At 39.2% G+C, this 13,099-nt stretch overlaps 1 protein-coding gene across 2 annotated transcripts; it reads left to right on the forward strand.

Moving 5' to 3' along the window:
• The first annotated feature begins 6,025 nt into the window (after positions 1 to 6,025).
• Positions 6,026 to 13,044, forward strand: rpz2 (rapunzel 2). 2 transcript variants are annotated; one of them, XM_062046341.1, is made up of 2 exons: positions 6,026 to 6,124; positions 12,132 to 13,044. In XM_062046341.1, the coding sequence occupies exon 2, from the start codon at positions 12,184 to 12,186 to the stop codon at positions 12,877 to 12,879; it is 696 nt and encodes a 231-aa protein (XP_061902325.1). In that variant the 5' UTR covers positions 6,026 to 6,124; positions 12,132 to 12,183; the 3' UTR covers positions 12,880 to 13,044. The 2 variants fall into 2 exon arrangements, 1 of the variants encoding a protein (XP_061902325.1); XR_009826118.1 differs by lacking the exon at positions 12,132 to 13,044 and adding an exon at positions 8,026 to 8,184 and having other exon boundaries at positions 6,059 to 6,124.
• Positions 13,045 to 13,099: the final 55 nt, after the last annotated feature.

The following is a 13,099-nucleotide window of genomic DNA, read 5'->3' on the forward strand; positions in this document are numbered from 1 at the left end:
TCACACTTTGAACTGGACACCAAATCTGTTATCTGTTTCTTTGTCAGTTAGTGGGAAGCCTGGCATTGCATGCTGTTAACTAGTGTGTTGTACTCTGGTGTGTAACTTGACACTGCAACTCTGAGTGAGTCTTGCAGATGTGCATCAGTGAGGCGTGTTCTGTGTTTGTTCTTGATGAAGTTCATGTCAGAAAAGGCTGATTCACAAAGATAAGATTTTTCCTCATTGTTTGCGGAACCTTCTTAATCTTTTGGACATATTTTCACAGCAATCTGGCCTTAAGCTTAATTATGATAAATGTAAAATGTTAAGGATCGGAAATCTAAAGGGAACGTCCTTTCGAATGGAATGCAAAGTGCCTGTTTTGTGGACAGATGGACCAGTTAACATACTTGGTGTTGTTGTCCCAGAAAATCTGGAAGATCTAGGCTCAGTAAATTATGATAATCGACTAAGAAAGCTGGACAAAATTATGCAATTATGGAAAGGGAAATCCCTAACCTTGTATGGTAAAATGTCTATTGCCAACTCGTTAATTATTCCTCAATTTATTTATTTGTTTTTGTCATTACCAGCTCCATCACAAAACTTTTTTAAGATTTATGAGTGGAGGGTCTTCGATTTTGTCTGGAACGGCAAACCAGAAAAGATTAAAAGAAAGGTTTTGTACAAAGAGTATGAATATGGGGGCCTGAAACTTCTCAACCTTGAAGCTATGTGTCTGTCTTTAAAAGCATCAATTGTTCCAAAGATGTATTTAAACATTGAGTGGTACACAAATGTCCTGTTGGACAAAAAACATGTACTGTATCAAAAGAAATTGTATCCTTTTTTACAAGTGATCCCCTCCCAGAGAGTCTGCTGGGAAACATGGCTGGGTTCATAAAGGAAACAATCCACTCATAGTGGTGTTTTCAATTTTATGTGCCAGAAAAAAGAGACGATATTTTGCAGCAGTTAATATGGATGAACTCTAATATTGTAATAGATGGAAAGCCTTTCTTTTGGAAAAATATGTTTGAAAGAGGAATCATTTTTTTCAATTATATTATCAATGAGAATGGTAAAATTATGAAGTATGATGAATTTAGAGCTATGTATGGTGATGCTTGCTCAAGCTTTTCATTTTATCAACTAAATGGAGTAATTGGGAAAAAATGGAAACAAATAATTAATTAATTATGGAACTACTAAATTATTAGTTTGTAAGCCACTAATAAGAAATTCTAGTTGGCAAAAAGGAACTAAAATAAATAGAAAAATATGTAATTTGTATTTAATAAAGAAATCTTTGAAGGCTGCCTCATACAACACAAATGGAAAATGGGAGGACTTTTTTGACTGCCCGTTGCCACGGGATGCCATATTCAAACTAATCTATAAAACCACTATCGATGTGCAAAATCGTTATTTTCAAATTAAAATTATTTATAACTTCTTACCCACAGGTAAAATGTTAAAATTATGGAATATGACAGAGTCAGATGATTGCCGATTTTGTTGTCAGGAGCCTGAATCCACCCTGCATTTGTTTTGGTATTGTCATATTGTGTCTTTGTTTTGGGTGGAAGTTGAAAAAATGTGTTTAAGGATTGGTTTGTTTATGAAGCTTAATGTGGTTTCTGTTATTTTAGGAGAGTTCATTGACAATCATGATTTAGTCAATTTAGTTATAGTACTCGGTAAAATGTTTATTTTTAAGGCCAAAAACAGATATTCACTTAGTATTACTTTCTTTAAAACATTTATTCAGTATTTTCTAACTTTAGAAAGTTACATGGTTGAAAACGATAATGATGCCAAAAAACATTAAAAAAAAGATGAGAAGTCCTCAAAGGCTTATTTTGAAAGTATAATTATGTTTATAGATTATATAATATCTGTTGTTGTGTTCCCTAATTTGAGTGACCTGGACATAATCTGGACTGTACATAAATGCTTATTTTGAAAATGTAATTTTGTTTATAAATTATATGCAATCTGTTGTGTTCCCTAATTTTTTTCTGTGTACATGAATGAAGGTGTGTGTTGCTGAGTCCGACTTGGACATTATCTGGACTGGGCCTGGTTTAAAAAACCCTTTAAACAAATCTAATTTCATTGACAACCTGGTCTGTTGAAGATAAGGCCCTTTTTAAAAAAAAATAAAAATAAAATAAGATAAATAAATAAAAAACATTTTCTTGGATAAAAAAGAAAGTAAAACAATATAAAAATAATTACATAAAATATAGTAATTAATGAAAATGTTAGTGGACCAGCAGCCTATACAATCATGTGTGCTTCAGGGACTGTGTCCCTTGCAGATGTGTTGTCTATGTTGTGGGAATCAGAATATTGGTAGCAGAAAGAAATAACCCCTTTTGTGTGAGTGGGTGTGGATGAGTGTGCATGGGGGAGGTTGTTTGGGTTGATGCACTGATTGAAAGTGTATCTTGTGTTTTTTCTATGTAGATTTATTTTAAAAAATATATATATTTTTTTTATTTTTTATTTTTTATTTTTTATTTTTTTTAGAACAGGCCCGCGGGCGACTCATCTGGTCCTTACGGGCGACCTGGTGCCCGCGGGCACCGCGTTGGTGACCCCTGGTGTATACAGACTCCTTGGAACAAAATCGACAATCATCCGACTCTGACACATTCCAGTTGTTTTAACGTTTTTCCCGTGGGTAAGAAGTTATAACTAATTTTAATTTGAAAATAACGGTTTTACACATCGATAGTACTTTAGTATATCAAATTTAGAATATGGAGGAGGTGAGGGTGAACCATGTATAGTCTTTGATTTCACTGATATGATCAATACGGTACAAGGGAAAAGGTACGTACTGACTTGTGTTGACAATCACAGTGGTTGGCCGGAAGCAACAACAACCTCAAAAGAGGAGGCAATATCAGTAATTAAATGACTTGTGAATGACCTAGTTCCCCGACATGGTTTCCCCAAAAAGATTAGGTCAGACAACGGCAACCATTTAAAAAAATACTCACTTAGCCTTGGTCGAAAAGGCTTTCGGACTAGAACACAGGTTTGGGGTACCATCCTAAGTCCCAAGGCAAGGTTGAAAGGATGGACCAGAACATAAAAAACTAATTGGCTAAAATCTGTGCACAGACCAAATTTAATTGGATTGACATGTTGCAATTAGCGTTAATGATCATTCGAAGGTCCGGGAATAAAATTGTTTTACTGCCCTTTGAGTTTTTCACCCTATGAGCTGCATACAGGTCAGCGCTTCCCAGGACCAGCAGCCCCATGGAAGGAGGAATCAGCGTAAAACCAAAATGGTATTTTACACAAAAAATTGCAGAATTTGTGTGCCAGTTCTTCTGTACAGATTCCCTTCCGCCCGCTGAGAGGGTCAAGATCAAGGTCATCAAACGCAAGTGGACGGAGCCCAGGTGGACTGGTCCCTTCAAGGTCGTGGAACGGACGTCCCACGCCCTTCGACTAGCCGGTAAAGGGGACACCTGGTACCACCTCTCCCTCTGCACTACTGCTGAAGAACCTGACAGATTACCAGCGGATGTCATTGCTGACATCGCCACAACATCTGCCCCTCAGCCCAGGAGACGAGAGAGATTTTCTACCTACATTACTCTTTTCAACTTTTATATTGTATATCCTTGTGTGAGACCAATCCAGTATGCTAAATGTTTCTTAGTTTTTCTTGCTTGTTTTCAGCATAACTATATGTGTCGTTACATTAAGTGAAAAGTTTGATGTTTATCCCCGTTTTGTTACCTAAATTACTCTGATATTGATAGACGAAAGGCAGCATGTTACACCTGACTAGTATTCCCTGACGGACTGGTGCTTGGGCGTGTTCTATTGTCTTTGTGTCTCAGTTCATCCTTCCTGACGACAGTGACTGACAAGTGTCTACGAACATACAGCGGACTTTAAATAGACTGGGTGAAAGGGGATAGCAAGACTTATTTTTTGACCTGTGCAGTGTGATTAAGTACGGGGGACACAATAGCTATTACCGTGGTAATAACCTCTATATTTGTTACGACCCAACCCTGAACCATTGGTGTCGGATGAAGACAACATACTATGGTAAGTGGTGCCCATCGTCCCTTTTATGTTGTTTTGGGGGTTGACCTGACTGATACAGACTCTAAAGGAATTATTCAAATTAATGTCCTTGAGAGGGCGTTAACTACCTCTACACCCTCTGTAGCACCTAAAGTACCACCCCACCTCGGTGGTGTTTCAAAGGCTCTCACATCTGTGCGTGCTAATGACATCACCACCGAAGGCCTGGTAACTTTGACCTTAGGAGCGGGTGCAGACAACCTGTGGCTCAGGTGGATGCCAAAACCTGGGTGACTGTGTTGCTTCTTCCGCTGGACGTCCCTTTTCCCACACTTACCCCGCCCCTTTTAAGTTGACTGACATGTGTACCCTTCTGTTGACAATGCCACCCGACTTCTTCCCTTTGTGGCCCAAAAGCTGAATTACACGCGTTTTCTAATTACAGGACCCTCTTCGTTCCCCAACAAATTGGGTGACATTAACCGTTACTGGTGCACCACACTGATAGATGGCTCTAGGATAGGCCCTTGGGCACGAGCTGACTTATTCTGGTGCTGTGAGGAGCACAGATTGTACATTACAATCCCGACGTCAGCCGATGGGCTTTGTGCTATGGTTAGACTGGTGACCCCAGTCACCAAATGAACACCCCTTGGAACTCCTGTTTCAGCGGCCTCTCTAACTCCCCGCCGCCATTGAGACTAACCAACCTGACTCGTGACACAGTTGAGGGACTTGCTGAACAACCTCCCTCAAGACCATCCAGAACCGCACAGCCCCTTGTGCTAAGTGTCACTAAAGGGGGTCTAGCAAAGTGGTAACTTTAAGACTTTAATGTGGGGCGTGCTTTATAAGTTTTGTACAAGTAATAAAGATCTTATTAGAAGATCTTAAAGGGGGACTTGTTGGAAGCAGATCAGAATCATATCCATATTTAAGTGTTACTTATTTCTAAACTCCTATAGTCATATAAAGAATAGCTAGTATTCTTCCTTCTTTTGAGTCTCATAGTAAGGTGTTGGCCTTCTAGATTGGAATGTGTCAGAGTAGAGATAACTCGGAGTAGTCTAAACAAAGGGAGTGGGGGCGAGGGACAGAGGGAAGATCACGGGACTTCCGGGGGTTTGAGGGGAGACCGAGCTAGACCGGGCTGGGAAACGCTGGTGTGCTAGATTGGTCTCACGTTTGTCCTCTAAGCTTGGAGAATAAACCACAAAATACCAATTACTGCCTGTTGATTGAATATAAACATCAGCTTATGTGCCATAAAAAGAATCTGGGAGAGACTAGCAATTTGAATTCCCCATTGGAGGAATGCTGGTCAACGCAACACTGTGTACAAACAAAACATGAAATGTGGACTAATACTTTACAGATATTGTAATATTATTGTTTAAGTTTTTCAGTCAGTACAGATTGTGTGCATTACAAACTCAAACGTGTTTTGTGCTGACGTAGAAGCTGGGTTATCTCTTGCCGTAGTTAGCTTTTACGGCTAATTAGCACGCCAATGTGTTTGTACGCTAGGAAAATAGTTCCTCAGGGTTCGCTCTTACAATAACAATGTTGCTACAGCTTGGTTATTACACAGGTTACGGAACGTAAATTAAGTATTGTTGGCGGTTTTTGAATGCATTTTTAAAGTTATTTAGAGGTAGAATGGATTGCTCCCATTAGCTGCATTATAGACACCAAGAACCAGCCGATTTTTGTATTTTAGAATGCGGGAAAAAACAAAACCTTTTGTCTTGTTGTCCCTCATCAGGAATGTGAACGATAAGCTAAATTCCAAAAAAGTGCAGTTCTCCTTTAAAGTTTCATTTTGTGTCAAGATGTTCAATAGGTATGAATAACAATTAAAGAAAAAAAACCTGTATGGTCACCCGCCCTGGTTTCGTAGTGTTTATGTGCCCGCCCATGCATCATCCAATCAAAAAAGAGCCAGTGTGAGTCACTTCCTGTTGTCTGTTGCCTTATTTGGCATCGAGAGGCGTTGCCAATGCAGACCGGAAAAGGAAAATGGTGGCCAGTGAAGACAGGCGACTTCGATAGACAAGAGACACCAAACACCTTATCTCTGGTAAGTAGGAATTGACATTTTCATATCGTTAGATTCCAACTAGTAAGTAAGCATTCTCAGCTTGTGAGTTTTGTGTTTTTGGTGATTACAAAAAGAAGTGTGACAACTGTGAATGGTGTTTTGATGTGGGTGAAACAAGAAATGGGAGGAAAAAAGTGGGCTCCTCACAAATGCTATGTTTTCAGTTCAAGTTAGCTTTTTTTGTAAATGGAAGTGTTAAAAAAGAGAATAACATGTTACCATAGTGACACACACATTTCTGATTCAGTTTAAGGGATGTGTTTTCCTTTAGGATGGCACTGTCAGGCAGAATAATGCAAGGCTTTCCACTATTGCACTTTCTATTTGAGGTAGATTGTTGATGTTATCTTAGTGTTTCATAAAATGCTCTGTTTTATTGTAATCAGACTGGTATGGTACAGTTAATTTCAAACATCCATGACAATGTTATAATGAAATAATTCACGTTTACAGTAGCACAATTAAAAATGGATGAAAAGAACTAGAAAGAAGCAATGCTTATTTAAGCCTCTACCATTTAACCCTGTTAACTATAGTTTGATTCTGTCACTCCCTGTATTCAAAGTGTACCACTTTATCTTTTTATTATTAGAAAATATATATATATATATAAAGGTGTGCAATAGTACGTTTGTGGATTGCGTATCCACTAATAAAGGAAAAAAATCAACCCATCAATAAAGGAGTAAAACTGTTTTGGCTAAAGTAAAGTTTTGAGCTGCATGGAGAAGGTGTCCTCCTTTGCCTCCTCCATTGACCCTCTTTTCGCTATAGTCTCATCCCTTTTCGCTAGAAGATAAACATATTTAAACACACAAATTAAAATACAATGGGTTGCGACTTGTCCAGGGTGTACACTTTACCCTCCTTGCTCTCAGTACCACCCACACTGATTTAAATGTAGCCTAAAAGATGCAGATAATAAGTTTCACTATGTGATGCGCGTGCACAATACAAAGGTCCTGGGTTCGATCCCCGTGACTGCGTGGGTTCCCTCCGGGTACTTCAGCTTCCTCCCACCTCCAAATACATGCACCTAGAGATAGGTTGATGGATAACACTAAATTGGCCCTAGTGTGTGAATGTGAGTGTGAATGTTGTCTGTTTATCGGTGTTGGCCCTGCGATGAGATGGTGACTTGTCCAGGGTGTACCCCGCCTTCCGCCTGAATGCAGCAGAGATAGGCTCCAGCACCCCCCGCGACCCCGAAAGGGACAAGCAGTAGAAAATGGATGGATGGTTTTCATTTTTATTAAACTGCAACATTTTGCCAACAGAGTATATTTTATTTTTATTATGTGTTTGTTTCATTTACTTTGATTTGCAAAAGTTTGCCTTCCAATTACAATGTTGAGATATACACGAAATACAAGTTTATTACATATTACATCAGTGGTTAATAATAATAATGTTGGAAATAACATTGTTTATCTGCAATTATTTTGTAGGTCAATACATCGTCAAACAAACTTAGTTATCGGCCCAGGCCTACTCTCAGTAGATCATTGACGTTCATCACATTTCCTTTAAATATAGGTACAAGATTCTTATGTGCAGACAAAATGTTTTTTGAGTAAATGAAGCTGCCGGTTTTGTGGCGCAGCTGTTTTTAGACACGTCACACAAGGAAGGACAATTCTAATGAAGGGTTAAGTGTCAACCAAAACTGTACACAGGTATGAGACATCGCATACTGAAGAAACTTAATATGTTCACACACAATAATTTTGTACATAAGTACCTCCCAGATGGTTCGAGATGCATGCCTTAAAGGTTTTGATACAATATGTGCATTGGCTAAAAACCTGTGCACCTGTGTGCATTATTGATGGAAAAAATCTGAATTTTTTTTTACCTGTATTTCCGTTTTCCTTTTTTAGTCTCGATCAGCATTACTTACTGAGTGGTAGTGGCTAAAAAAGAAGCGCAGCCATGGTAGATGCCGCAATGATCAAGAAAACTGCTGTTACCGTTTTGAGCTGCGTGGAGAAGGTGTCCTCCTTTGCCTCCTCCATTGACCCGCTTTTCGGTATAGTCACATTCCTTTTGGCTAAAGTAAAAAAAACATATAATAAATATATATTTTTTAAATGTAAGATAGGATACAAATAATTATGGCGTTTAAGAACTTATTTGTCACAGTTTTTAACTATTTAATCATTTGTCTTAATTTGACAGGAATACATTAACATCTTAAACCGGGGGTGTCCAAGCAGTAGCTTGCCAGCTGATGTCGAGTAGATCACTAAAAAGTCAACAATATTTACTTCAACTCTCAGTATTTTTACAACTGTTCAATTCAGACATATTTAATGACAAATAACCACAAAAGAGCATAAAGACAACGGCCACATTGTTTGAATGCAAATCAGTTTCTTAAATTAAGCAAAATCTAAATGTCAATCATATAAATAAAATAACATTTCTAATAGAAAATGTGAGTTGTGGATATCAGAATTGTGTTAATGATCTGGCAAAACAAGTGCCTTCTCTTTATTTGGGTTCAAATAAGTTATGAAAATAAATGTTACAAAAATGAGTAGCTCTCTGTAGGGCTGCAACAACTAATCGATTAAAATCGATTATAAAAATAGTTGGCGATTAATTTAGTCATCGATTCGTTGGATCTATGCTATGCGCATGCGCTGAGGCTACGTTTTTTATTTTATTTTTATTTTTATTTATTTTTAACCTTTATTTATAAACTGTAACATTTACAAACAGCTGAGAAACAATAATCAAAATAATAGGGGTGTAACGGTACGTGTATTTGTATCGAACCGTTTCGGTACGGGGTTTCGGTTCGGTGCGGAGGTGTACCGAATGAGTTTCCACACGAACATATTAAGTAGCATACTGCACGTTGTGTAAACAATACTCAAAATGCCGGACATTTGAGGCATTTAAGAAACTCCGCCCTGACATGCTAGCAGCTAACAGGCTACGATAGACTGACCATATGTCCTCTTTTCACCGGACATGTCCTCTTTTGCAGAGCTGTCAGGGCTGTGTTTCTTAAATGCCTCAAATGTCCGGCATTTTGAGTTATGGTTGCGTGTATTAACAATGTACGTTCAGGGTTAAGAAGGGGTTCAAAACTAAACAAATTGTGTGCGCAGCAGCATTTGTGAGGGAGGGGCAGAGACGGAGAGCGAGAGCAAGAGAGATATGATACACGTGCATGCATCGCCAGGGTCTGCTTTTTATCGATATATTTATCAGATTTAATTTTTTATTATCTATAGCAGGGGTGTCAAAAGTGTGCATTTTTGTAAAATTTTCCTTGTTTTATTTGGCAAGTTGAAAGAACATGGCGCCAGTATGCTGGTTTTTTTTTCAATAAAATACTGGAAAGAATAGAAATGTAGTTTGTCTCTTTTATCCGATTATTAATCTATTAATCAAAGTAATAATCGACAGATTAATCGATTATCAAATTAATCGTTAGTTGCAGCCCTAGCTCTCTGCCATTATTTAGTAAAAGCAGCTCTCAGTTAGGCCTGGGTCGATATTCAATTAGTCAATTAACTGAATGATAAATAAAAAAGTTGGCTTCTTTTCCAGCATCAATATGGTAGGTAGGTAGGTCTTTATCGTCATTGCACAAGTACAACAAAACTTTGTTTTCAGCACAAACCCGTTCAAGATTAGACAAACAGTGTACAGGGTTACAGAACAGGAACGCTGATGGGTCGCCACAAGGCGCCCCGTAAAAGATGGGATAAAGGTCAACGCTGGGGAAGGATGAGTAAAAAAATACAATCTAGACATAGACCTCCATAGCAAAGCACATATACATATTACAACATACATCTCGAGACTAGCAACAGAGGGGAGGGAGTGGGGGCCACGGTGGCAGGCTGCAGCTCTTCAGGCGCTACACCGCCGTCCATCATCCCTAAGGGATTCGCGTCAAAGGCGTTAGATGGGGTGTGGGGTATGTGTGTGTGGCGTATATTTTTTGTGGATGCATGTGTATGTGTAAGCCTGCCTGCCGCATGTCTCTGTTCCGCGGCCTTGGTGTTGTGTAGTCGCTAGTCAGTCCAAAGTCAACAACAACAGGTGTGTGTCCATGAGAGACAAGAAGGGAGTTTGTTGCGTCTTCGCCGCACTGTCCTTCAGGAGAGTCTCGAAGCCAGGGAAACAATCCAAGTTAGAATGTTTTGTATGCGAGTGAAAATAAAATGTGCTTTTCACTCTAAATTGTCTATGACTGGTCCTCAAAATTAATTCTGCAGGGCAGACAGTCCGATGTTGTCCAAATCACAAGAGTGTCCACAGTTCTTCCCGCATCCTCCAATCATTTGTGGCAGCTTTGGGGTACTATGAAGACTGCCAGCAACTTCCAAAATGTTGACAAACCAGAGCCATGCTTACTCCAATCAGCAGATAACTGCCGTATGCATGCGTTGCTACAGGTTCCAAGAGCGGTCACTCTTTTGCATAGGTTTCAGCAGCTGTAGTCTTTTGTACTACATGCACATAAAATGTAATAATGATAACCGCTGTAAATATCCCGACGGTTAGTTTTACTGTAATAAATTACAATGATCGAAAAACTGTGATTGAGAACTGCACTTTGATAAAGTTATCGAAGGACTAGCAGTAGCTCGCTAGCTAGAATAAATGGGAACATGAAGACAAGAGACATGATTAACGTCTTTATCCATTAGGAAACGTCATACTCCAATCTAAACTTGTATAAAGACCTTACTGTCTAAACAACTAAAATACAGTATTCACTTTGAACCTAAAGGTTGTTCTGTCTTTTCACAAACTGATCGATATAAACTCCACAGTGTCGAGTTGAAACAGACGGAGGAACGTTCAACTGGAAGTGAACTCGCATCACATAAACCGGAAGTGTAAAACAAATGTTGACAAATTAAAATGGAAGAAGATAAACATATTTAAACACACAAATTAAAATACTATGAGTGGCGACTTGTCCAGGGTGTACCCCGCCTTCCGCCCGAGTGCAGCTGGGATAGGCTCCAGCACCCCCCGTGACCCCGAGAGAGACAAGCAGCAGAAAATGGATGGATGGATGGGCTCTTATGAAGCCACAGCAATTGTTGATGTTTCCTCTGCCAAGAAAGAATATTGTGTCTATTTATTTTGGTTATTTAAAAAAAAATACAACTGGTTAAAATATTTTAATATTTTAATGCACTTTTTTAACACATTCAACAATACCAGGAGAGTAATGGTAACAATCATTTTATTTTAGCCATTTTATTTATTATTTTGGTTTTGTGTATTTAAGGGTCCCACAGCCAGTCCTTACAGAGACAGAACCTATTTTATTGCTTTTGGTTGTCATTTTTATGAAACTGCAACATTTTGCTAACAGAGTATATTTTATTTGTATTATGTGTTTGTTTCAAAAGTTTACCTTCCAATTACAATGTTGAGATATACCTTGAAATACAAGTTTATTGCATTTGAAAGTGTATACTTTCATTATTATGATGTAATATTACATCAGTGGTTAATTTGATCTTAAAAAAATGTTGAAAATAACCTTGTTTATCTGCAATTATTTTGTAGGTCAACATACCGTCAAACAAAATTTGTTATCGGCCCAGGCCTACTCTCAGTAGATCATTGACGTTCATCACGTCTTCTTAAAATATAGGTACAAGATTCTTATGTGCAGACAAAATGTTTTTTGAGCAAGTGAAACTGACAGGCTTGTGGCGCAGCTGTTTTTACACACGTCACACAAGGAAGGACAATTCTAACGAAGGCTTAAGTGTCAGCCAAAACTGTACACAAGTCATCGCATACTCAAGAAACTTAATTTTTTCGCACACAAGAATCTTGTACCTAAGTGGCTCCCAGATAGTTCGAGATGCATGGCTTAAAGGTTTTGATAAAATATGTGCATTGGCTAAAAACCTGTGCACCTGTGTGCATTAGTGACAAAGATTTATTGAATAATCTGATTTTTTTTTTACCTGTATTTTCCCTTTTCCTTTTTTAGTCTCGTTCAGCATCACTTACTGAGTGGTAGTGGCTAAAAAAGAAGCGCAGCCATGGTAGATGCCGCAATGATCAAGAAAACTGCTGTTACCGTTTTGAGCTGCGTGGAGAAGGTGTCCTCCTTTGCCTCCTCCATTGACCCGCTTTTCGGTATAGTCACATCCCTGGTAGGTGTGGCTCGCAAGGGCCTCATGGATGACGAGGGCCACGCGTTGGACAAGGACTTCCAAGCCATCCACTCCAAACTGGAGAGCATCTCGGAGCAGAACAAACAGTGCTTGAGGCAGATCCATATTCATGAGGTATACGAGACCTACGGCAAATACGAAGAGTACATCAAGCATCAGTACATGGCCTTTAAAAACATGGTGGCCCAGATAAAGAAAGATCCAGGTAACACTTCGGGTTACATGAAGAACTTTGAAGAGATCTACGAGCGGGACAAGTCAGAAACCGCCCTCGATGTGTACTACCGCGGTGTGGTGAAGACTACTGTGTTCGGAAGACCCCTGCTCAAGGTATACCAAGAGAACTGCGACAGCGACCTAGAAATCATGGAGCACCACTGTTCGCACATCGCTCACCTCTTCCAAATGGGCCTCATCGCCCTCATGGGTTACACGGCGGTTACTCAGGATGACGAGATGGAGGTGCGGGAGAAATGGGCCGCCAGGGTGCATGAGATTCAGGACAAGATGCAGGAGGTGCTCGCTCTGTGCAAGGCCAACAATCCAGATCCAGCCCCCTGAACATGGACCAGCAAAACAAGACCACCCCGTGGACCTGTAGAAACAGACAAATCATCTAATTGATTAATTAGACCAATACAAAATGTATAACCAAAAGATTGTTGCTTGAACTTGCTACTGATGTCGCATGTTTTTGTTTACTGAATAAATAACATGTTGACAGACTGACTGTTTTTACTATTGCTGAAGTCACACCTCAGACTTACAAGAACATACACAC

The sequence above is a fragment of the Entelurus aequoreus genome, linkage group LG05 (genome assembly GCF_033978785.1).
Source record: "Entelurus aequoreus isolate RoL-2023_Sb linkage group LG05, RoL_Eaeq_v1.1, whole genome shotgun sequence".
In the NCBI taxonomy this organism is placed as follows: Eukaryota; Metazoa; Chordata; class Actinopteri; order Syngnathiformes; family Syngnathidae; genus Entelurus; species Entelurus aequoreus.